The sequence below is a fragment of the Ambystoma mexicanum genome, chromosome 1p, assembly GCF_040938575.1.
Source record: "Ambystoma mexicanum isolate Mex_15411 chromosome 1p, UKY_AmexF1_1, whole genome shotgun sequence".
Lineage (NCBI taxonomy): Eukaryota > Metazoa > Chordata > Amphibia > Caudata > Ambystomatidae > Ambystoma > Ambystoma mexicanum.
In genome coordinates this window covers 82,713,365-82,738,293 of record NC_090921.1, presented here as the reverse complement: position 1 = coordinate 82,738,293, position 24,929 = coordinate 82,713,365, and the positions used below count along the sequence as shown (strand labels likewise).

The 24,929-nt window shown below is 46.9% G+C and overlaps 1 protein-coding gene across 2 annotated transcripts in view; it reads left to right on the top strand.

Moving 5' to 3' along the window:
- The window catches only part of KIF1C (kinesin family member 1C), a 1,865,342-nt gene that overhangs the window by 1,643,872 nt on the left and 196,541 nt on the right, over nucleotides 1-24,929 (top strand). For both annotated transcript variants that reach the window (XM_069643618.1, XM_069643608.1), the window contains exon 20: nucleotides 14,762-14,942. In XM_069643618.1, the coding sequence (XP_069499719.1) occupies nucleotides 14,762-14,942 (181 nt within the window). The remainder of the gene's footprint in view (nucleotides 1-14,761; nucleotides 14,943-24,929) is intronic.

Below are 24,929 nucleotides of genomic sequence, written 5' to 3'. Positions count from 1 at the left end.
AGTAGGGTCAGCTGATGGCAAGTGCAAGGGTAAGTGCAGCCATCAGGCGTCAAGTGCTGGTGGGGGACTGTAGGAATACAGAAACAGTCCCCCAGTGCAGGGGTTGCAAGGGTGGCAGTGTAGGTGTCTAACTGGCAGGAGAGGGGACCTGGGCCCGAGATCAGAGGGTGGCCAGGTGACCAGTACAGTTTCAGCCAGGAGTTAAGCAGGGGAGAGGAGGAGAGAAAGCAGAAGCAAAGAGGAAGGTTTTGAAGTGCTTCTGGACCTGGAGATGGTTCTCCTCAAGATTCAGGGAGGCTGTTCCAGAGGGTCCCCCACCTGGCGGCATAACAAAATGTGACTTAAGACATTCTGGACAACGGCACATCCGTGGACCTCGCCTTCCCTTGCATAATGCCATCAAAAATCCCCTTATGGGAGTTATGGAAGTCTCCCTGATCAGGGACTTTGCTAAGAAATACATTTCAGCCTTTTAAGATCCATAATTCCTTACCAAACATCCAGCTCATGATAGTCTGGTGGTACAGGGTTCGACTGTTGGCAACCAGGCTAGTGAAAAGTACAGTGAGCAAAAAGCGATGGCTGCAGACTCTCAAAGTGGGAAAAACCACAGAACAAGTTATCATGCCGGTTTTTCTCTAGAGAGGGGTGCCTGCTACCTTGTTTGTAATTTTGCAAGAAACTTGGGGTTGGTCACCCTAAGTTTCCTGGGGTAACCCAGACGTGGACCCCTTGCTCACTGTGCTCAGAGAGGCACAGCTCTACCTCACTGATGAGGCCCAACAAGGCTGAAACACGAGTCTGGGGTTGCTGTTGGTACTCTTATTCAAAGGAGGTTTGCCTGGCATTTCGGTGCTGGACTGCCCTTGTGGGGGGGACAAAGACTGATATGCAAATGGATATTCCTCCTTTGTGAAAAGTACAGTGAGCAAAAAGCGATGGCTGTGGACTCTCAAAGTGGGGAAAAAACACAGAAGAGGTTATCATGCCATGTTCTCTCTAGAGAGTGCCGCCTACTACCTTTTTTGTACTTTTTTCAACAAGGCTAGTGCCTACTCCTCTTTACCCCCTATCGAGATGACAAACGCTATGATGCCCTGGCTAATAATGTTTTTGCCTCTGGCACCATGGCACTCCAATCTGTTAATGCTTTGTGTGTGCTGTCTAATTAAACAAACTTTACGGTTGTAGGCTACATTGACCCACTGAACAGAATTTCGCCAAAACCAAGCTGCATTTGCGCAGAAACAGGTTTTGCTGGCTCCTGTGAGCACTATGGCCTTAAAACTGTGTTTTGCAGCAACAAAAAGAAGGCTGCACCATCTTGCCAAGCACACATTTGGCAGGATGGAACAAGGGGCCACACTGAGGGAGCTTACTGGTGTGTTCTGACATATACAAATGGAATAAAGTGAAAAAGCAGCGTTGCCTTGCTGCAAGCCCAAAAACCCCATTAAAAAGGAAACTTTTTCACCTTTAAAAAATGCTGCTTTGATGCCATTTCCATCTGTTCTTCCTTAAAGCACTGTTTTTAATAAGGCACTGCCATGCCCAGTATAACCCATTGTGCTTCAGCAAAACCAAGCATGATTTCTAATTGACAGGCCCTGTCAAACCAACTCTGTGAAAAATCAACAAGGAACTGCATTTTTACTCGCACAGGAAAACGTGTTAATTTTCTTCACAAAGTATCAAAGATCAGTAGTTCAAAGGAACTCCAGCTATCTGGGTGTTAGGGAGAATTCTCTGTTTAGGCTGAATTTCCTAACCTAGTGAGTCCCCCAGCAGCTTTGCTGGATTTTTGGGGTTTATTTTTTTCTCCTGCCAAGAGTGGACTCTTTTACCCTCACTCTTGGGCATGATTTGAGTGTGTTTCTTTGACTCTAGATGTGTTTAATGGGCTATGGGGTCTTTTACTCCATAGGGCTTCATGTGTTTTTGTGATGTGTGTTACACAGCACCCTCAGTGCAGTAACACAGGGGTGTCATAGTGACCCCCCAGTATAGACTCCATACCATGGGACTGACTACTGTCTCCCAGGGCATGTAAAGTCACCATTGACTTTACTAGTCTTAAATTCTGAACAGAACCAGTACAAACCATCATATTGTGGACATACTGGCTGGAGCAATTCAATTGCCCCGGGGTCTGTTAGTCGAGGGGGCACGTCTCCGTCCCCACTTATCAAGTTTTGGCTGGTGGCAGTGGATACTACTTTTTATATTCAACCGCGAATATTTCTCTATGGGATGGCGTTGTGTACTCTTCTGTGACTCCAACCCAAGTCGAGCCCTTTGTTCCACTTTTTGGCGGGCTTCTCCACAGAAGCCCTCCAAAGTGGTGCCACTCTGTCTGGGGTACTTAGGAGGAGTGGAGTGGGATTTAGGCACCCTGGACTGAGTTGCCTAGGCAACTCAAGTCGCACTTCGTCCTGATTGGCCCAAGTGGTGAGCCAGCCGGCTCACCACTTAGCATGTTTGAGTGGCAGCAAGGCTGAGTGAATGGGGGTTTTCTGCATAAAAGCAGGGCTTTGGGGACTGGAACTTCAGAAGTCGCCACAGGACCTAAGAATCCGACGAGGGAGAAGCTGAGCCGGCCTGCCACGACGACACCACCGGTGGAGCCCTGCTGGACCGTCTCACCACTTTTCCCAACGACAGAGTAGATCTCCCGCCGGAGAGTCTTCTTCCTTTGACTGGTGGGGATAACCAGTTTCACTGTCTTTTCACCTTCCCGACGTATCTCGTGGCCGCCTTGCCTGTGCCAAGCACCCCGGCAACCGGGATACCAACTTTTACCACAACCGCAAATTAAAAGGTACTCCCTTTAACCGGAAAACTCTGCGGCTGGTTTCTTCCCTGGCAGTGCAACAACCTTCATCTTTCCTCCAATTCGAGATCTTCTCTTCCCCTGGATGACGACGAGACTTGCACCCACTGCCAGGAACAACTGCCACCGCTGGAGGATCCTTCCCACTTAAGGTACCGTGTACCGCCTGGCTTCCCTTGCCACCGACTGTACGGGGTAGATTTAGCCCCCGGCTTTCGAACCTGGGTTAGCCTGGGACACCCTGGCTAAACTTTTCTGAGCCTCTCTAAACTCTTTTTGAACTCTCTGCAAGACTTTCTAAGCCTAGTGTAACTGTGTGATCTTGGGTGCATTTGTGCTCTGCTCTCTCTAAGAGTGGGCCCAGCCTTTGGACTTTGGCTCACCAGTGACTTTTGCTCTTCTGCCTTGCTAACAGTGTTCCTAAATCTTAGAGTGGTGTACCTTTCCATATTCTGTCTTTTTCCCTCCCTTTTTCATAAACTTATTGGAGTGCCATCTATAGTTAAGCGCTCACCTCTGTATGAAAATAATGGTGTTTACTAAGACTTATCTGATAAGGAATAAGGGTTGTATATATTATAATAGTAACTGTGTTTAGAGTGTTTTACAATAAGAGTGCTGGAGTGTTTCAAATAGTGTGTTTTTAAATAAATAATTATATACTTTGATACCAAAGCTCTGGTCAGTGTTTGCTTGTATTATTGTGTCTGAGTGCCTATTGTGTATACTTTGCATACTGCCTAACTCTTCTTGAGGGAAGTCTGACTGCTCAGCTATGCTACCAGGTAAATCTGGGTGGTACAGATTGCTACCAAGTGGGTTTACTGCTAACACCTGTAGTCCTAAATCTTTTGCAGTGTTCCCTAAGGGAACTGCACAGGTTTCTGCCTAACACTGGGCCATGTCAATTTCAATACATCTGTGCTTCAAACAAAACTCTTGCATACAAGAAGTAACTATGGCTGCAGAACAGTGTGGGAATCCAGAGGGAGATGCAAAACCAAATTTAAAAAGAAATACCAGCTTTTCACCACTCATGGAAAAATGGGCTTTGCAAACCAAAGGAGAAAAATGCCTGTGTTAAAAAGTAAACTGTTGAATGAAAGCCTGCCATTATCTAGCAATGTGAAGGGGTTTGTTGCTGGGGAAAATACACACATGGGTAATTTTATTCAACTGGCTTGTTTAATTCAGAACTAAATATAAGAAAGTAAAACTGTTAAACTATATTGGCTGGATTTTGCAAGTTCAAAAAGAAAAATAGGTTTCTGCTTGGGGGGGGGAATGCTACCAACAGGAGCGCCTCTCAGCAGATACTAACACCCCAGTGAAAACTATTAGGTTGGACAGAATCTGGTCTGGGATGAACCTCCTGACAATGGAACTCCCAGGACAAGGAAGTGTGAAGTGGGGAAGGGGCAATAGACCTTCAATCAGGCTGGGAAACCCCCACCTTGCCTTGGAGGAAATGACAGTTGGTGGCAGCTGAAGAAATAAATAAATGGTCCAGTGACAAAGTACTGCCATTTGCTTCCAAAGACTATTTATGATAAATAAAAATGTAAAGACTTTTATCCCTGCAGCAGGACTTTGTAAAAATGTGAACATTTCGCAGTTTAAAAGTGATTTTATGGGCTTTCATGCAAGACATGGTAGAATTCACTGACCCTTTGGGAATGGAAATGGCAAAGAATTAGGGATTACAAGGAAAGTATCCATGATGCCAATACACATTTCTATACACATATCCCTTATGATAATCCACACGTGTATAAAGTTATGGAATTTTAGGCAGAGTCGTTCATACTCAAAATTACCAAAAAGTATTGGAAGGGTGAAACAATGTCTTGTGGATTGCAGAGTTGGAGTGCTATCCTCTGCACAAAATATACTGTGTATATAATTTGCTAAGAGACTTCAGCTGTATAAAGGTACCGTCTGTGGCAAAATCGGATTTTAGCTAAAATAACTGTGGTTTTTTGGCCCTTGTAAACTCGCACCATAAATCTGCCCTCCTGCTTTGAAATCCAACCATTTGAGAGCGAGTTGGAGGCTAGCACCCCTGACCAATCCCGTGGGTTAGAGGTGTGTTTAGTTACACCTGACCAGCCATATGCTTTGATGTCACTATGCATTATAAATGAGGGTCCCTGACAAGACTCTAGACACACACACTCTTCCTGATTTTCCTGCGCCGGCGTTCCTGTACCATCCATCCAGATTCCAGACCCCACTACAAGGCCAAAGCATTGCTGATCCTATTCCCAGCAGGCCATTGATCCATAATAAACCCACTAATCTCCCATTAACAAAGCGGAGAAAGCTGTGGTACCTTTTGCATCCTGAACCAGCCTAACTGCTGCCCACTAACTGCATCCAGTGGTACCTGTGCCATCCAGTGACCAGAATTACCATCCGATGACCCGACCCTGCCCAGCTGTCTTTTGCACAGCTGTCCTTTGCCAGGCGCGCTGCCATGTGGCGACCACAACCTGTTGACGGTCCAAAAATCCCAAACTAAAAGTGGACGGTAAATATAATCCCTACCCCACAGAAATCCATAGCCTATCTTGTCTTGCATTTGTCCTTATCCCACTCTAAGCCATCCTATCCTTACCCTGATAACCTATTTAAACTGTTAGAATTATCCCTGCAACCTTGCCCTTGATTTCTAGTGCTAGCGCTATCTCTTTTCATTTTTATCTAGTGTAAACCTTAGATATATTTCGAGTAATCCGACTAATTTCCATATATTTTATTGTTGGGTTTGACCCCTAGGGTTGTAAGGTTGACCTGGCAAATCGACCTTGGTGCTTACTGTGTTCCTCTTCAACAATATAGTCTAGATAATTCATTTCAAGTAACATTTGCCATTCTTTCTAAACTGAAGATTTCATTTTGACCACTTTATTTTTCTTAAACTGAACCCCATTTCAACCTGAAAATCTCATTCAAAACTGCAGATATCCCCATTCTTTCACTTCTGTAATATCCCTGTGATGTACCTCTATCCCCCAGACCAAAAACCGCATCACGATTTGCAATATTTCACCCGTTTTTTAAAGAAACCGTTTGAGTAAATTTACACGGAAATTGAAAGGAAATGCAACTTTTACACGTGTCATTTGGCTGCAATCCGTTTTGGACTTTCCACTCCGTTTTCAATTGTATGCTCTTGGTAATCCATTGCTGGTGATTGTGTCTATGCATTGTTGCTTTAGTGAGAAATTGTATTTACCTTAGAGTTTTAACGGCACGTTAATTATTTGTCCATTTCCAAGTGTCATTTCATAACCTTGCAAGGGGTTTAAAATCAGTTTTCCACTCTTATTTGGTGAGAGAAGGTCGGAATTTGATTTCGTTTCTTGCCTTTATTCCTGATTACCTGCCGTGTCTTTCTATCCATTCAGAATTATTTGTGGGTTGAGGGAACATTGCAGGGAGAAATGCTAACTCTGGTGCCATCATTCCTAAATCAAAAAGTGCTCCTATTCCCTGGTGGTTTGTATATGTTCCACTAGAAGGTTCAACCCAGTGCATTGCTTACGTTCTCATTGTAATTATCACCCCATTGGCGATTGCTGCCCCATATTAGAAATTGTATGATTTCTTTTGAATTTTAAAATAAATAAATATTGTATTTCACCAACTAACCTGGTTCATAGTCCATTGGTATTTGAGGGGGTGTGATACGAGTTGTGTACCATCTCGAATTGAATCTGCATAGAATAAGGAGAAAAGCATCTCAGTTGTGCGCTACATACTAGGCCGAGACCAAGGTGTGTCGCCTGATTGAAATCTAACACAGCTGTTATAGCTGAGGCAGCAGAACACATCCCTGAGGGGGGGGGGTGAAAGAATTCCCTAACATCGTGGAAGATGGATGCCTCAAACCCTTGAGTCTAATCTCGACACAGACGACTGTGTCGGAAGATCTATTGCAGCGAATTCTGTCATGCAAAAATTCGCCTGGCTCAGAAAATCGGGGTTTGCGCAGGATGTCCAAGCAAAACTGCTTGACATGCCTTTTGAAGGCACACACCTTCTTGGTCAAAAGACAGATGACAGCCTGGAAAGCTGCAGGCTTTGAAGGCTGCAGCAAATTATTTGTTTGGTGATGAGACAACCTGCTTAACCTTCCACACAATGGGAACTTTTTTGTTACTAGAGCTATGGGCAAAAGGTTAAGCAACGCACCATCCATCAAGGTCAAAGATGCTTTGTTCGACCTTCCAGAGGTAGAGGAGGTAAAACTGACGGCTTCCACGTCTGTCACTTCCAAAACCTATTTAAAGACTTCTGCCACACTACACTGGTAGGGGGGTTTGTCACACCATTCGCAAGAATGGTGCATCGTTATTTCGGATGCATGGGCGCTTCAGGTAATCTCTCAAGGTTACTGCCTCCCATTTTCTTTAAAGCACCGTCTGATTGCCCCAGTCTGGCAAGACCGCCACCTGTTCCAGACCTACTGCTCTGCAAGAGGTTTCCTCACTTTTGAAGGGCGATGCCATAGAGCTGGTACATGTACAGGAAAGGAACAGGGTGTGGTACTTCCACTATTAATTGGTCCCAAGCGAGGACTGAGGTCTGCGACCCATCTTGGACCTTAGGTGCTTGAACTAGTTCCTCAAGAAGGACAAATTCAAGATAGTAACACTCTTGCAGATCCTCCAGGCCCTAGAAATTAAGGATTAGTTGGTGTCACTCGAACTACAGGACGCTTACGTCCATGTGCCGATCCATACAAAGCACAAGAAGTACCTGAGGTTTGTCATAGGCAACACTCACTTCCAGTTTAGAGTACTGCTTTTGGGCTTACCTCCGCCCTAGGGTCTTCATTAAGCTGTTGGCGGTAGTGGCAGCCAGCCACAGGAAAGGAGGGATTCACGTCTTTCCCTACCTGGACGATTGGTTAATCAGAGCACGGTCTCCAGATCAAGCCCTGGATCATCTCAATTGAACCTGCCACCTCCTCCACAGCTGGGCTTCTCCCTCAATTCAAAGAAGTCTCAGCTGACACCTTTTCAAATGCTCCAATTCATCTGAGTGGTCCTGGATTCGCCCTCAGGGAAGGCTTTCCCTCCCGAGGAGAGGGCTCTCCTGCTGATAGTCACCAAATTTCAGAACGCCCAATCGCATCAAGCCTTAGACTTCCTTTGGTTGCTCAGCCTCATGGCATCCTGCTACTTACTGGTCCTAGAGTCTCGAATGAGGATGTGATTTTTCCAATGGGTCATAATATCTCACTGGTGGCAATTCTCTGCAGTATGAAAGACTTGATTGAAGTACCGAGCAGAGTCGCTCAGGATCTCCTATGGTGGACTTGTGCAGAGAACATGATGGAGGTAGAACAGTTTTGGCAATCGGGGCCAGAGGCGACCATAGTGACGGACAGATTTAAAAGGCTGGGCGCACTCAACTGCATGAGCAGACGGTGAGTGGATTGTGGGCCGTGACCGAGACAAAACTTCACATAAACCTATTGGCGTGGGCTATCAGACTGGAGATGGCATTCTCGCCATCCATACAGAGGTAGACTGTCCTAATTATCACAGAGGCCATGCACTACATCAACAAGAGAGGTGGTGTAGGGTCACTCCCCTGTGCAGAGAGGCGCTGAAGCTCTGGTTCTGGGCACTACAGAACAAGATTTGTGTCAGTAATTCACCTAGCCAGGAAGGAGAACATGGCAGCGGCGCTGTGAAGAATCCTACGTATCCCTTACTGAAACCCTGCCTAAAGTCTCCTCGATGCTGATCAGGGTAGGGCAGACGCTTCCTTATCCTAACCTTGGTGGTGGTGTACTGCCTGGGTGGAGTCCTGGCCCAGAGTAGTGGAGAGATTCCATGACTGAGACAAAGAAGAGTGCTGAAGAGGCATGTAGAAGTGAAGGACAGGCAAGTAGGCCTAACAGTCTTTGCCAGGGTCAGGCCATTAACAGTAAAGGCCTGCACCTGACCTCAATTGCCCCACCCCACCTGAGAGGCATAAAAGGCTGCAGCAGGAGGGGGCAGGAAGAAGGAGCTGGAGAAGGTGCTGGAGCAGGAGCCGGAAAGGCTAGCAGTATTAGAATCAGAAGAGCACGTGGCTGGCAGTTCATGAGGAAGTTTGATCACTTAAGGGATACCGGGATACAAGGAAAGCAGATTTCACCTGCAAGTTCTGAGAGGGTCCTGTGTTCAAAAACCCTGCCTTGTCGTGGCTGCACTGAGTGAGACATACTGAGATTGAAGGTCTTCCCAGGTGCGCCTAGTGGCTGTAATTGCAGAGCCGTAAGTGTGCTGCAACCCGAGGCCCGTGTAAAGAAGCAAGCCGAGGGACAGAGGAGTGGAGGAGACTCCCTGTTGATAATTCCAGACAGAGACGCCCCATGCAGCAGAGGGGTGTCTCATAAGTGTGCCTAAAGTGGTAGAAGAAGAAGTCCGAAAGTGGAAGCAGTTTGCAACTGCATTGTTCCTAGAGCTGGTGAGTGAAGCTCTGTGTTGAGGTTCACTCTAAAAACCTTGCTGGTAACTGTTAACAGCTCAAAGTTAACGTACGTAAGAGTGGGAGTGAGTAGAAACCGTTTGTCGTTGGGAAGCGTCCTGCTGACAATGGAAATGTATCACAGGCACTTCTAGAAGAAGTCAGAGTGCTTGCGTTTAAGAAAAGCTTTTCATTTCCCATTGTTAAACTGTTATTTGTTAAGAGTGCTTTCGTGTCTTCAATTAAAAGGGGGGAACGCTTTTCTATTTACTTGGAAACTCTAACTCTGACTTTAACTAATTATTACAAGAACTTATTGCATCAGAGAGGTCGCTTGTGACCAATTGTAGTTCCCGGCAGGAATTAGAGAATATCTCTGTGTTAATAAAGGAGAACACAATTACTTACGGTTCTTTAAGGTTAAAGATCTTTCTTAAGAGTGGTCACATGTACCTAAATCTGCTTCTCCTTTGACGATTAAACCTTGTAACATCAAGAACAAGTATTCTGCAAATGTAAAAGTTCTTGAACTGAATAGATAAACATGCATTGGCCAAGCCAAGAGGCGAACCCTTTCTATTGTGAAACCAGCCCTGTTGAAATCTATCCACCTGAATTCTGAGGTTGTTAAAGGTCCAGTGTCCTCTGATACAAGTGTGACATTGTTATCCCAAACTGGAAGTGTGGCAGTACAGCTTCAGGGCAAATACTGGAACCAAGAACACTGTTGAAGTTAAGAGAAAGGCAGTCTGGAAGCAGAGGCAGTTAAGACAGAAGAGGCCAAGAGGCTGCCCTTTTCTTATTATATAGGAAAGAAGAGTGCCTTGCCTACCTGTGGAGGTCGAAGAGTCTTGTCTTTAAAAATGCCTTGTTATCATAAAGTACAAAGTTGAAGCAGAAATACCAGAACTGTGGTTGTGTATAATACTGTCAGTGGATGTTACATTAAAGGTGGTTGAAGTTGCAGTATACTGTGGAACAAATGAGTCTGTTTCCACAGTAACGGTAGTAGAAGGGTGGTTGTCAAGAGGAAAGCAACACCCTAAGAAGAAGCATCCTGACAATTATACCAAAGAGACTGCAGAGGTCATAAATACTTGGAGAGATGTCGAAGTTATTTATTCTTTGAATTGCTGCAAAACAATCTTGGAAAGAGGATATCTAGGTTTAGCATTTGTGCTATTTTCCTGCCTGGAATTGGAAGGGTAACTTTTCAACCAAAAGCTGAACAACTGTTAACAGTGGATTTTTGTTCGGTGAACCTTTGTTTCATTTGGAACTTACAAGAACTGGTTCAAGACTCTAATTTTCTATTTCAACATTTGGGGAAATTGACTTTGAATAACCCTGGGGAAGCGATGTACCCGGACAAGTGCAGGTCATCCAAATTACTGGTTGTTGGGTATTCACTAATGTATGTTGATTGATTTACTTTGAATGTTTTTTTTTGTTTAGTGTGATGGCCAGTTTTTTTCATGTTACGAGTAATTCCCTCCGCTCTTAGACTGGGTAATGAATTCCCTGATAGAGTAGGCTTAGCGAGGATTTATTTGCACTTTTTATCAATAAAATGTTGAATTATGAGGAAAACACAAGCAGCAGTCCGCCTCGCATCACTGACCCCTCACAGGCGCCCTGAGCAGACAGGGCTGGGTCTCACAAGTGGGAGCTGTGCCAGGAAATTGGTCTAGAGATCTTCACCCTCTGGGGAACCCTTCAAGTGGATCTGTTTGCATCCAGTGTGAACAGGAAATGCAAACTGCTCCAGGAAATTTCCCCTGAGAGTACTGGTGGACGAATTGGTGGTGAAGTGGAACGTCCATCTCCTGTATACGGTCCCACAGATTCCCATCATCCCTCAAGTTATCAGAAGGTTGAAGAGGTACGGAGCAGCCATGATCCTGATTGGCCCAAACTGAGCCAGGAGAATGCGGAACCTGCACCTTCTGGACATGGCATCTGTCTTCCCTGAAGACCAGAGCTGCTGTCTCAGGAGTAAGGGCTGTTTCTTCACCTGAGCGTACACACGCTCAACCTGAATGCCTGGCTCCTGAAAGGCTAAGGTACAGGGATTGGGACCTTCCTGAAGATGTGATGGGGTGTTGCTTTCGGCCATAAGGCCGGCAACTAAAGCTCTATATTGATGCCATTGGAAGACATTCTACAGCTGCTGCAGAGTGCAGAATGTGGATCCCTTTTTTATGTGACACCTCAATGGTGCCGTCTTTCCTTCTTCCTTTATCTAGAAACAGGGCCTTCAGGTCGGCAAACCTTCAAGGGCTATTTAATGGCACTCTCTATCTTTAAGCGCACGCCAAAACAAGAATCGTACTTATCGATTCCATGGTGGTGCCATTTTAAAAAGGCCTGACTAACGCCTTCCCTCTGACACCCTTTGTGGTACTAGCATGGGACTTCAACTTTGTGATAACATTTCTTATGGCTTTCCCTTTGGAGCCATTATATTCGTGCCCTCTGACGCTACTATCTTAAAAGACACTATTTTTGGTGGATATTTCCTCAACCCGAAGAACAAGCAAATGACACCTTATCATTTAAACCACCTTTACAGTCTTTGCCAAGGACAAGGTGACTCTGAGTGTGCTCTTTGTTGCTTCTGAAGGTCCTCTCAGAGATTCACTTATCGCAGACAATGTTTTTGCCAGCCTTCTATCCACCTCCTCATCCATCTAAGGAGGAAGAAACACTGCATAGGCTCGTCCCCAAGAGGGCTCTTGAGTTTTTACTTTGCCGGGATAAGTTAGTTCAGGCTAAAAAAATCCACTGTTCATTGGATATACAGGCACAAAAACGGGCAAAGGCATAACAAAGCAAACCATCTCTAGATGGATAGTGCTTTGTGTGCCTGAATGCTACACCAGAGCGGGTAAGGAAATCCCTGAAGGCTTCAGGGCACATTCCACTAGGGATGTGGCAGCTACCACTGCTGTCCAAATAGATCTGTTGGGCTGCAACATGGTCTCCCATACCCAAATTTGCAGAACACTACTACCTGGACACAGTATCCACAAATGCGTCTTGCTTCTACAGGGCTGTCCTCCAACAAGTGGTGACATAATCCACATGGAGTTTGCTTCTTCCCCTCCTCCGTAATGGTTTTACTGCTATGGGTGTAATCTAAGATGAGGCATCCGTGGGAGGACACATTCTATTAGAAGAACAAATGACTTACCCTGGTAATGTTCTTTCCACTGGATGTTCCTCCCACGGATTCCTCATCGCCCTCCAAGCCTACCCCACGGTTAAGGAACTCCCTCCTATGATTGTACAATGACTCTCCTTTAACGCTTAAATAGTTACCTTTGTCTCTAATCCGTAATGTGGCTGTGCAAGGGGAAACATGACTACTGAGGTCATGGGGCATGGAGCATGCTATTGGTACCCGCATCAATGGTACATCCAGTTACGAAGATGACTCGATGACCATCGACGCCAGTGCATACGATCACGCTGCTGGGGGAAAGTTTTCCGAGCGCTGCAAAGGAGGAGAATAAATAACTAAGATGAGAATTCCATGAAAGGAACATAGAGTAGAAAGACCATTACCAGGGCTAAGTAATTATTTATTCTTGAACTGGTTGCAGGGATAGGGGCATGTAGTCCACATGTATTATGGCTTTTGGTTGGTGGATTTGGTCTAGGGCTAGTAGGAAGCGGACGCTTGAACGTGTTTACGCCATGCAGTAGCCAATTTGGTCCCTTCTATTTTTTGTCTAGGCAGCAGGTAAACTGACCAGCGCCCGTGTAAAGTGGCTGCATGAACTTTGTGGATACATATATTTATGGATAGGAAATGTGTGAAGTTTGATGACATTACATTTCTCTGACATCCTCCGGAATTTCCCCAGAATTGGCAATGAGGGCGACATGACCTGGTTTTAGGAATAACTTTAGAAGTTTAGTCTGTTCACTCCTTTGGTCCGCCTAGTCAGTAACCTTACTTTACAGGGCCATCACATCTGATCGGGGTCCCCCTTCTTCGAACGTCTGGGAGTTGTGGGAATGAGCTCTCAGGGCCTGTCTTCATACAAAGAAAGAAGCTGGCAATACTACATGTAATCAGTACAATAGCCTTTGTCAGACATGTGATGCCTGCATGTCTACACAAATTGTATGGCTCCAGATTTGGCTTCTTTCCTAAATGTAGTCCACCCTCGAGGCCCATTCTTGCATATATTGTAATGCCCATTAATAGCATCCTTTTGGTCTTAATTAATCCAAGAATTTGACTGGGTAACCGAGAAGACAAATTTAAGGACTCGGCAGATTGAATTTTGGCTTATTTTTCCAAGCCACAAAACAACATATGAGTACGGCGGTTTATACACTTGGGTTACTTGTTGATTCAAAGGGTGATCGCAGTGAGGTGGATGTCTATGTATCGCAACCCGGCACCCATTCAAGGTGGCTGACTTGGTGGCAGAAATGAAAGACTTAACACCCATAAGAGTATGATATTACATGTCCGAGAGTAAAAAACATATGAGGGTGGGGTCAACTCTAAACAGGTTGTTTTTTTTGCCAGAGGTGATCAGCTGCTGTACAGTGCAAGAAAGGATTTTCACTCAATACAATGTGCTTCCACTTTTTCTTTATGTTGGGCAGATCTGCTCAGGCAGAAGAGGAGCTGTGGATTTTCCACTTGCCACCTATCATTATGAAGTGATTGTGTTGAAATGTAACGCACTAATTAACAAATTCCGTAAGGTATTTCTATTCTTATATATTCGCCGTTCTATAGGTTTTAGTGTGCCCTTGTGTTTAATAATGAAATGGCAATACATTTTTATAACTTGTTAAACTGAATATTGAAGTCTCCCTGCTCTCCTCCTGTCGTCCTTTATTGCTCTGTTATTTCTACCAATAGGTGTGTTCAGGAAAGCTCACAGGAAAATCTGTAGTACAGCAACGGATAATTGACTTGCACTGTCTGAGCAAAGGGCGCAGAGAAATGGTTTTAAAATTGAAGTATTATGTTCAGGGCGGTTTGGGGACAGAATAGATGTCGCCTCCCTCCAAAGTGTATTGGAACTATATGAATTACTTTCCCTGCTATAAACATGAATTGAAAGGTTTCCATTGACAACATTTAGCTTGTACAGAAGGCGTTGTCTTCTGTGTTCAAACCTTTTAGATGAGCTATCATCAGTCTCTTCCAACAGCCCGAAAGCTGACCTTTAAAATGTGTGAACATATTCATGACTTTACCAACTCGACTGGGACAATTGAGGTTTGTTCCTGTTTTTGAACATTGGATCATGTAAATGTCTCATGATTTGGATTTCCATGCGTCTTTTAGCAATTATGGGTCACTTTATATATATATTTTTTTAAAGCTCTGTATTGTAATGGATTTGTCATACCTCCTTCCTTTGTTCCTTCTATTTTCTAATAGTTTTCTTTATACTTAACTCCCTTTATTGTCTGTTGCTCCATTTGCAGGCAATAGGATTGTGCTGGGTAAGAACCATGTGTTCCGGTTCAATCACCCCGAGCAAGCCCGGCAGGAGAGGGAGAAAAGCACTGTTTTAGAAACCCATGTGGAATCTGTGGACTGGAATTTTGCCCAGAAGGAGCTGTTGGAAAAACAGGGCATTGATATCAAGCTAGAAATGGAGAAAAGGTGTGTTGGGCTTCCTGCGCTGGTGACTGCAAGTGCTCTGATAGCCTTGATTACGTCTTCTAAAATGTAGATTACTGGCCTATCATTTAAAAGTGAACTAGTTTATAGAATCTATTTCCCCGGGCTGGAGAAATCATGGGCCTCATTATGAGTTTGGCGGTAGCCATGGAGCTATTAGCTGCATGGCTGCTGCCAAACAGGGCTCCTTTACCGGGTTCCCTGAATGGGGAATTACCGGGCCATTCTGAGTTCGGAGGGCCCAGTAATTCCTCCCTAAGGCAACCCGGGCGCGGACCTTCTCCATTCCCATTTGAGCCTCCATAGGGCTCAATGGGAATGGGAGAGGGAGCTAACAACGGGCCGATTACGACCGGCCCGTTGTTAGCTCCCTGGTCCCCTCGCGGGACCCCGTAACGATGCCTGGTTTTACCAGGCGTCCTTACCGGGTCCTGCGAGGGGACCTCGTAATCAGGCGGAATGGGAATAACGGGTCCGCACCCATTAGCGGACCCCGTTAAGCCATTCCGCCTGACTTGTAATGAGGCCCAATGTCTGTTGACTTGGTCATTTGACATTTCATTTGTTAAGGACGAATGCTCTTTTTTTATTGTTGTACAGTGGACTGCGTTATCATGATTTCATTGAATAAATTACTATGTGCTAATTGACTTTGTGGGGCAAAAAAGATAAGTGTATGTAGGGGGTAAACAAGGTAGGTGTGGAGTGGTGAGGGGCCTGCGGAGGACCCACCTCATTAAAAGAAAGAAATAGAAGAAATGTGCCACTAAGTAAATGACCACATGAGAATGTATTTCGATGTAAACATGTAGAACCGTTGACTTAATGTTGCCCCATATGTGGAGTTAAGAGCATCTGGGTGGATACTTAAGTATATGACTTTAAAACTCATGTTCCCATTTGGAGATCCTGTTTGTCGTCATTCCCAGGTGTTTCTAGTACATTTTGAAGCTTGCAGATGCAAGTTCATGTAAGGGAGTAAATGCCAACTGCACCTCTGAGGTGGTCGGGGGCCTGCTCTTTTTTTCTTTTCCTGCAAACTTGACATTTCCTGTTGGACTGAAGGAAACAACTCACCGGGGACGCCGATATGTACAGATGTGCCCATGAGTGTCCCTTAGACTCTCAGCAAGGGCACACCATGTACACTGGGCATAGGTTCAGTGTGACATTCTTAATATTGTGTATAAAGTGTCTGACTGGTTTGTGGCAATTACTATTAAAATAAAGAATAATTCTTCCAAAAGCACATGAAAGTCATTTGTTCGCAATTACTAAGTTTAAAGTTTGGTGGTACAGACTGTACCCTAGGGATGGCTCTACCGAGCATTCCATTGAAATCCAGGGTCGGTATACTTGTGCCATTTGTTAGAAAAGATTCTTCTTGTTGCTGCCTTCCCTCCACAGACCTTAAAGGGACACCCTTTGCTAATGCTATTGTTTTGAACTGCTCCTTACCTTTGGATGCAAGTCAAGCCTTTTTGCTCCACTTACCTTGCTAAGCTCATGTTTTGGGGGGGGCACTGATCAGTCACCATGACTATCAGTGCAGGAGAACTCTGCTCGCCATAGTAAAAGTACCTATTTGTTATTATCTGCATACATCACCTTCTGTGAGCAGTGGGAGAGATGCTTTGTGTCTCTGAAACCTCGTTTTGGTAACTTTGTGGTTATGTGTATGATGTGTCCAAGATGACTTGTAGCAACAGATCATTTTTAAGTGTTTTCTTTTTTTATACTCTTGTGCACCTTTGAATTTCACTTCTTAACACCATTTATTGTACCATATACCCTAAAATGACTATGCCATGAGATTTTTGCCTGTCATTTGGCCAACGTGTATTTGGACCTTCTTCCTGCACTGAAATAACTGGATTTTCCATATATAGTAAGCCTCCAGCTTTCAAGGGAAAAGTTAGTCTGTGTGCAGCCGGATGTAGGGGTTGGGTTCGTTTGGACCCAGTCCACATTTATACCAGATTGTGTCTATTGCTGGGCAGATGCAGTAGCCAGCAGCTGTCCATGATTGGACAGCCCCTGCCAAGTGTGAATGGTGCAGATCCTTGCCATTGGTGGACTGACTGGGGGGCAACACCAGCCAGGATTCTGGATAAGAAAGGGACACCTGCAGCCATTCCTGAGATCATCGTTGGAAAGAGGAGAAGCCTGTCAAAGACCTGAAACTCTTATTCACTTGCCTCGCAAACTCTTCTCTCTCTGTAGATATCCTGAAGACCTTCATCGGTGCTACGACCACTGGACTGGTGGGAACAGCCAGCCCCGGCCTCTGCTCGAATATCCAGTTGCTTGTAGCACTCTGAACAGTCCTGGAACATCCTGTGAGCTAGCCAAATGTTGTCCTAGGATACTTTGCTGGAATGGTCACCTTCGCACGTTGAGTTTTGAGATCTCCACAGATCCTTAGTGCATGGATCAAGAAGCATTTCCTGAAGTTGCAGCTCGCCACCACAAAGAGGGGCTTTGTAAGACCATTTAATTTGTTTCCACCACTTTCTCTTAAGTGACCATCGCTGTTGGCCGCCTGCATCGCGTCCTGGGAGCCCTGCATTGGTGGAGTAGCAGTCTAATAAGCGCTGTGCCCGGAGTGTCCAGCTGTTCAGTGTCCAAAGCTGGTCCAATAGAGCCTAGAACTACGAACTAGCCAGTGCCAAAATCCGGGTGCCTGAAGTGATCTCTGCACCAGAGACCCCTGGACTTCCTCCAACAGAACTAAGACACAAATCCAGAAGATCCAGTAATTTCAGGAACACGTATGGTGAAGTGTTAGCGCTCTTAGCATGTCTATATAACAGTAGTGAATGTTTTAATGTGTGTGTTACTTGTGGTTTTTCCTTGATAAGAGTTTTTCTAAAGCCTAATTAAATAACTGCATTTTTATACATTCTGGCTAACTTGTATTAAGAGGGCTCTGTGTGTGCTTTATTAAATCCCTCCCCACTCTTAAGTCCTCCTATGTCTAAGCGTTGCTGCTCAGCTGCATTACCCAGATAGTTGGCTAGACATTCGTGTTTGTCTCTATTCACCAGAATAGGTTCGCCTCTCAAACTGTCCACGAGGCTGATTCTGAAAATACATCTCAATGCCAGTCCATTGTCTGCCACATGTGTGCCTGAGTCAGGAATTGCCTTCGATGGGATCACCTGTTTGTTGATGTGTACCTATGAAGACCAGCCCTGCTTGCATGAAATGGTGGACATGGAAGTGAGCCTGATGTGTACATTTTCTGACTAGGCCCTTGTGCAGGGTGTCACGACTGGTATAAGGGCTCACCTGTTTAGGTTTGGAAGACTTCTTTCCTGTTGGATCTGTCTGCCCGCGTTTCCTGGAGCTGCGGGTCTCGTGGAGAGAAGGACGGGCCTCTGCAGACGCCACACTGTCTGTGGCAGGTAACTAGAGTTCAGCTTCACGTGTGGCAGTTCGATGGTAACTGCGAGAGCAGTCCAGGAAGGTGACCCGCGGACACGGGTAGCCGCAGTTGTAGTCGAGGTCCGGAAGCATCCGGAAATCCTGGCAAGTGGTGAGGCGGTCCGAAGACAACCGCAACAGCAGTCCTGGATTTAGAGTCGCGGTGCTGCAGTTGCAGGTGAGGTCTGGGAGCCCAGAAACCCTGGGCAGGCGGCAAGCGGTCCGAGGCAACCGCGAGAGCAGTCCTGGATGGCGAGTCGCAGAAGACACAGCAGCTGAGGACCAGGAAGACATAATAGGTAATTCCCTAGGAGCGAGCGCGAGGATCAACACTCGAACAAAGAATCAAGGGCACATTGACACGCGCAGATCCGCAGAGGTGTGGCGCTTATCTAGGCCCACTTGAAACTATACCGCTCATCAAGGGACTGCGTCCGCCATGTTGAGAGGGTGTTGGGAGCATTCGGGCGCGCTGTCGAACGGACCAGGAGGTACAAATGGGGCGGTAGTGCGATTTCATGACACAGGGACAGTGCTGAATCTGACCAGATAAGACTGGAATGTGTTCATGTCTAGGCTAGAATACACACCACAGCCCAAACTGTGGGCACCAACTCACAATGTTTGAAATTTGCAGCTCCCAAGTGATTGGTTGGTCGCCAATGGTTTGAATGGGTGCACAACTGTGATTAGAAACTTAGATTTTCTCTCAGCCCCCAAATCCCCATAACCAGATAGTCTTTTCTATTGCTAGTGGAATTTGTCCCTGATGACGCATTCCAGTAGCAATAGTGAAGCTCTGGTGCTACAAGGAAATCAGTCGGTGTGCAACTGTGTCCAAGACATTTCTCAAGGTGAAGCTTGTCTCGGAAGTTGCGATTTTCCACTCTCAAACCTGGCAAAGACACTGTGGTGATGCATTGTTTCCTTGACTCATAGACACAACTCTATTGGATGCCTTTATACCCTCCCTGCCCTCAGTTGAGCCTGCATTGTGCTTTCTGGAACAGGAAACTGACACACACAGATGAGGACACCTACCAACGTAAAGCAACAGGGGAACTGGACAGGCTGTTTGGTCTGGGGATACACAATAAGACTAAGGCAGATTCTGCAAAAGAAATATTGGAAACTCAAGAGACATGTCTGCGTAACTACTGCTGCTATGGGGCAGTGACTGCACGTACTCCAGCACCGGAAAAGTTATTTTACGGGACCAGCTTGATCCCACTCTGTGACATTTCAAAACTCTGGCGCTGTGCAAACAGTTTGTCTTGTGGCGAGAGGATTTCTCCAGCATTGGATCTTTCATGGATTCACATGCTTTGAATATTCCCCGTCGTCAGGCTGGGAATCCCCGGTACATTATATAGACCCTTTCCCGTAGGAAAACTTTTTGGACGCTTATGTGTCCTATCCACCTCGTTTTGTATCATGCGTGCCCGTACCGTCAGGACGTCATGATATAAATACAGGCCCCGCCCCCGCGCTACCTCAGATTTCAACCGTCTTTCAAAGCAGTGGGATCCTCGTGTTTACTACTAGTGAAAACTAGGTTGTTTTTTTTTTTATTTTTTTGTCTGTTTCGCGTAAGCGAAGTTCAAATTCTGGAGAATTATGTCTGGAAAGGCGTTATTTCGCCCATGTGCAACCTGTGGCCTCAAAAAGGTTTATGAAGGAGACGGCCACATGGACTGTATCTACTGTCTCCACCCGCACCACACGGCGGATACATGTGAGATATGCCAGGGTTTCTCCCAAAAAACCCTTAAGGACCGTAAAAGAAGGCTGGTCGACTGGCTTAATGACGGAGCGGGTGCCTACCCGGCTTCGGAAGTTGGCTCCACGGCCTCCAGGAGCAAGTCGGAGCCTCCATCGAAGAAGGTGCGGCCAGCAGAAATTCGCGCTGAGGACAAGCATAAGGGGAAACATGCTGGATCCTCCTCATCACATAAAAAGCCCTCCTCCTCCTCATCATCTAAGACGGAGAGGCTAGCGCTGTCTAAATCCTCCTCAGGGGACCGTCCCAGGTCTTCCGTGAGTCGAGAAGCTTCAGCCGGGAAGTCGGCATCGAAATCGACGACGAAGTCTAAGGGCTCGACGACGACGACTTCCTCGTCGACCTCGGTGTCATTGACGATGCCTATTACCGTTCAAGCAGCAGCGGTTGGGATTCCTTCGTCGACGGAGACTCAGTCTATGGCTTGGCTGCCTGAGGTCTATGACCCGATCCCCCCTGAGGTCTTACTGCAGCCAGACACGGCCTGCTCGGCGGAAGGGGAAGGTGACATGGTTCTGCAGCCATCGGATTTAGGCTTACGGCCTTCCACGTCGACGGCGACGAGTGCGAGCGGGGGTATGGTACCTATATCATCCACGTTACTGACCCCCCAGACAGTTTTGTCTCTGGATGTGCTTAATACTCTTCAGAAGCTACTACAGCGGCTGGATACCCAGTTCCCTCAACCTGGGACGTCATCGTCACTTTTGTCTGTACCTTCCGTCGACGAGCAAACTTGTACGGCTCGCTCGTCGACGAATCACCCATCGGCTCCCCAGGCGGTGAAAGATCGTCCTCGAGCTCAGGAGGAGGGTGAGTTGTCGGAGTCCGACTCTATACGTGATGACTCGGGGTCAGACATCTCCCTGTCACCGTCGAGGGACCCGACATGGAATTCGGATGTAGAATTGGAGTCTACGAGGAGCCAGACACAGCCATCTCCCCCTGATGATGTGGGAGCCTTCCATGCAATGATGGGGAAAGCGTGTTCCGAATTCGGCTTGATTCCTGAGGAGCAGAGGAAAGACTGTTTCCTTTTTGACCATATGGGTCAAAGGAGAAAATCGGTATTTGCCATCCCAATCCTTGACCACGTGTGGCAAGAAGGTCTCAAGACGATGCGCCATCCGTTCTCGGAACCAGCCATAAAGGGACGGATCGAGAAAAAGTTTAAAGCTCCGGAGTCCACTCCAAAATGTCTAACATCACAGCCTCTATCTGACTCGGTAGTGTCGGCGGCAGCGGCTAGGAAGGCCAGGGTCCAGCAAAAATGTTCAACGCCACCGGAAAGCGAGGCTAGGAGGCAGGACGCATTTGGAAAGAAGGTGCTCTCGGTCGGAGCGACGACAGTAAGAGCAGCCAATTCCTTAGCGATCGTGTCACGATATGATAGGGAAATGTGGCACAAATTAGCCCCTATCCTAGAACACCTGCCAGACGAACACCGGAAAGCAGCTATGTTACTGGTGCGGGACGGCGAAGAGGCCTCGAACCACGCTATTAATATCGCAGTTGACCTAGCAGAGTCTGGTTTCAAACAAATCAACCATGGAGTAGTGCTTCGTCGACAAGCGTGGCTCAAATGTACTACTTTCCGTCCTGAAGTACAGTACAAAGTCCTGGACATGCCATGCGAAGGGGAGCACCTGTTTGGCGAAAAGGTTGATGAAGCGCTGAAAGGGATGAAAGAAGACACGGATACTGCTAGGTCCCTCGGCGCCCTTCAAACGGGTAGAAATTTTCGCTCTTTTCGCCCCTTCAGAGGTGCTTCTGGAAACTCCCGCTTTGGAGCCTCGAGGGACCGTGGATTTAACAGGCCCTCGTACTCTTCACAAGGGTTCAGACGAGCGTCCCAGTCGGCACGTGGAAGCAGGGACTATCAAGCCTCCAGGCGGCGAGGCTCAGGTCCGTCGTCAACGAAGAACAAGCAAACCAGCAACCAATGACGGCCTTCGGAATGTCCTGGGGGGTCGAGTCTCTCATCACTTCGACCGATGGAAATGCATCACCAAAGATCGATGGGTCCTAGACACGATTCGCATGGGTCATGCGCTGCAATTCAAAGACAAGCCTCCGCGTCTTCCTCCTTTATTCTCGACACAGCCCCACCTCCAAATCCTACGACAAGAGGCGGCGCTTATGTTGCAAAAAGGGGCGGTAGAGAGAGTTCCTGTGGCACAGGAAGGCCAAGGAGTTTATTCCAGGTTCTTTGTTGTCAAAAAGCCAAACGGCAAATGGAGGCCCATTCTCGACCTGAGGGTACTCAACAAGTGGCTAAAGAGCCAAAAATTCAAAATGCTAAAACTCCAAGAGGTTATCAGATCGGTGCAACCCATGGACTATCTATCATCACTAGACCTTCAGGATGCTTATTTTCACATCCCAATACGCCCACGACACAGGAGATATTTAAGATTCGTCGTCGGGAGAAAGCATTTTCAGTTCAAGGTCCTCCCGTTCGGGCTCAAGTCCTCCCCCAGGACGTTCACCAAGTGCTTGGCCCCTATAGCGGCCCATTTAAGGAAGGATGGTCATCATGTCTATCCATATCTAGACGACTGGCTAGTCAGAGGGTCATCCAAGGAACAAACACGAGACAGTCTACGAGCCACAATGTCCATCTTACAGGAACTGGGCTTCGCAATAAACTTCAACAAGTCCTCAGTAGAGCCTTCGAGGACCTTGGTCTTTCTAGGAGCGGAGTTTCATACACACACAAGCCTGGTGAAACCATCCAGCGAAAGAATTCAGAAACTTCAAAACAAGGCGTCGGAATGGAGAGGCGGTACCAAAGTCTCTGTGCCCAAGTACATGTCCCTGCTAGGGACCATGTCGTCCTGCATTCCGTTAATAAACAACTGCCGTCTGTTTATGAGGCCTTGCCAGGAATTTCTAGCGGACCGTTGGGCGCAGAGCAGAGGTCGCTGGTCCGACAGACTGGTCGTCGACGAACAACTAGTTCAAGCACTCGGCTGGTGGAAAGTGTCTACTCATCTAACGAAAGGGATGCCTCTACTGGAACCAGAGTTCCAAAAGACGGTGGTGACGGATGCATCGCTGAGCGGATGGGGAGCTCATCTGGATATGTTACAGGTACAAGGCCAGTGGTCTTTGCAGGAGTCCTCCCTGCATATCAACCTGCTAGAACTGAGAGCAGTGCGATGGGCTCTGAAGTCTTTTCTTCCGCAACTGAGGGACTCGGTGGTGCGTGTCATGACGGACAACACCACTACGATGTTCTACTTGAGGAAACAAGGAGGGACACGTTCCAGGTCCCTATCGACGGAGGCACAGAAAATCTGGCATTGGGCCCTGCAACACAACATGCAAATCTTAGCGTTTCACCTACCAGGAGTGAAAAACGTGGAAGCCGATGCCCTCAGCAGAGAAATGAACGAAGTTCACGAATGGGTGCTGAACGACCAACAACTTCAACAAGTATTCAAGGAATGGGGACACCCTTCCATAGACCTGTTTGCAACGAAGAACAACAAGAAATGCCATCAGTACGCAAGCAGATGGCCTCAGCAGGGCTCACTGGGGGATGCGTTCTCATTCCCATGGACGAACAAATTCCTGTACGCATTCCCTCCTTTTCCCCTTGTCCGGAGGACGTTGCAATGGATCCTCAGGTATCCATGTCGGGTAATTCTGGTGGCCCCATACTGGGCCAGACAGGTGTGGTTTTCAGACCTACTACACTTAGCGGCGGCGGAACCGATGAGATTCCAGAAGACCCCCGACCTTCTGTCTCGACAGGAGGGTGTCGTTTGGCATCACGACCCGGACAGCCTCAAGTTGACGGCCTGGCTCCTGACTTCGCCGAATTTGGTCGGCTAACGATTCCGGAGGACTGTCGACGTATCCTGCAAGCGGCAAGAGCACCTTCCACAAACGCCTCATACGCGTACAAATGGAAAAGGTTCTGTCAATGGTGTAAGGATCAACCAGGTTTGGCCCCGCAATCGATTAGGCCGGAACAGCTCCTTCCATACTTGCTGTTATTAGCTCAAAAGGGCCTGTCGGTGTCGTCAATAAAAGTACACCTAGCAGCCATTTCCAGGTTTACTCGTCGACGGCACTCGGCACCATTGTTCAGCGACCGCCTGATTAAGCACTTCCTTAAAGGCCTCTTTCGGAGTTTCCCTCCAGAGAAGAAATTTCCACCGGAGTGGAGCCTCAATCTGGTCTTAACGTCTCTTATGAAACCTCCGTTTGAGCCAATGTCATCATCGTCTCTAAAGTTTCTGTCGTGGAAATTGGCCTTCCTGGTGGCCATCACTTCAGCCCGACGTATTTCAGAAGTTCAGGCTCTAATGGTGGACCCACCATACTTACGATTTTTCAAGACCAAGGTAGTCCTAGCCACTAACCCACAGTTCATACCAAAAGCTCCTTCGGTGTTTCATAAACACTCTTCTATCGTGTTGCCTACGTTTTTTCCGGAGCCATGCTCGGGAGCGGAGCGCATGCTACACACATTGGATGTAAAAAGGGCTCTCAAGTTTTATCTTCATCGTACGCAACCGTTCAGAGAAACGAGACAGCTGTTTGTGGCCTATGGGTTGGGTGCTAGAGGAAAAGCCATTTCAAAGCAAGGACTATCAAGATGGGTGTCATCTACCATTTCGTACTGCCATTCCAGGGCAGGGAAGCCTCTTCTACGACGGCCAAGAGCTCATTCAACTAGAGCAGCGGCATCGTCGACGGCACTGTGGGCCGGAGTCCCTCTAGGGGACATCTGCATGGCGGCTACCTGGGCG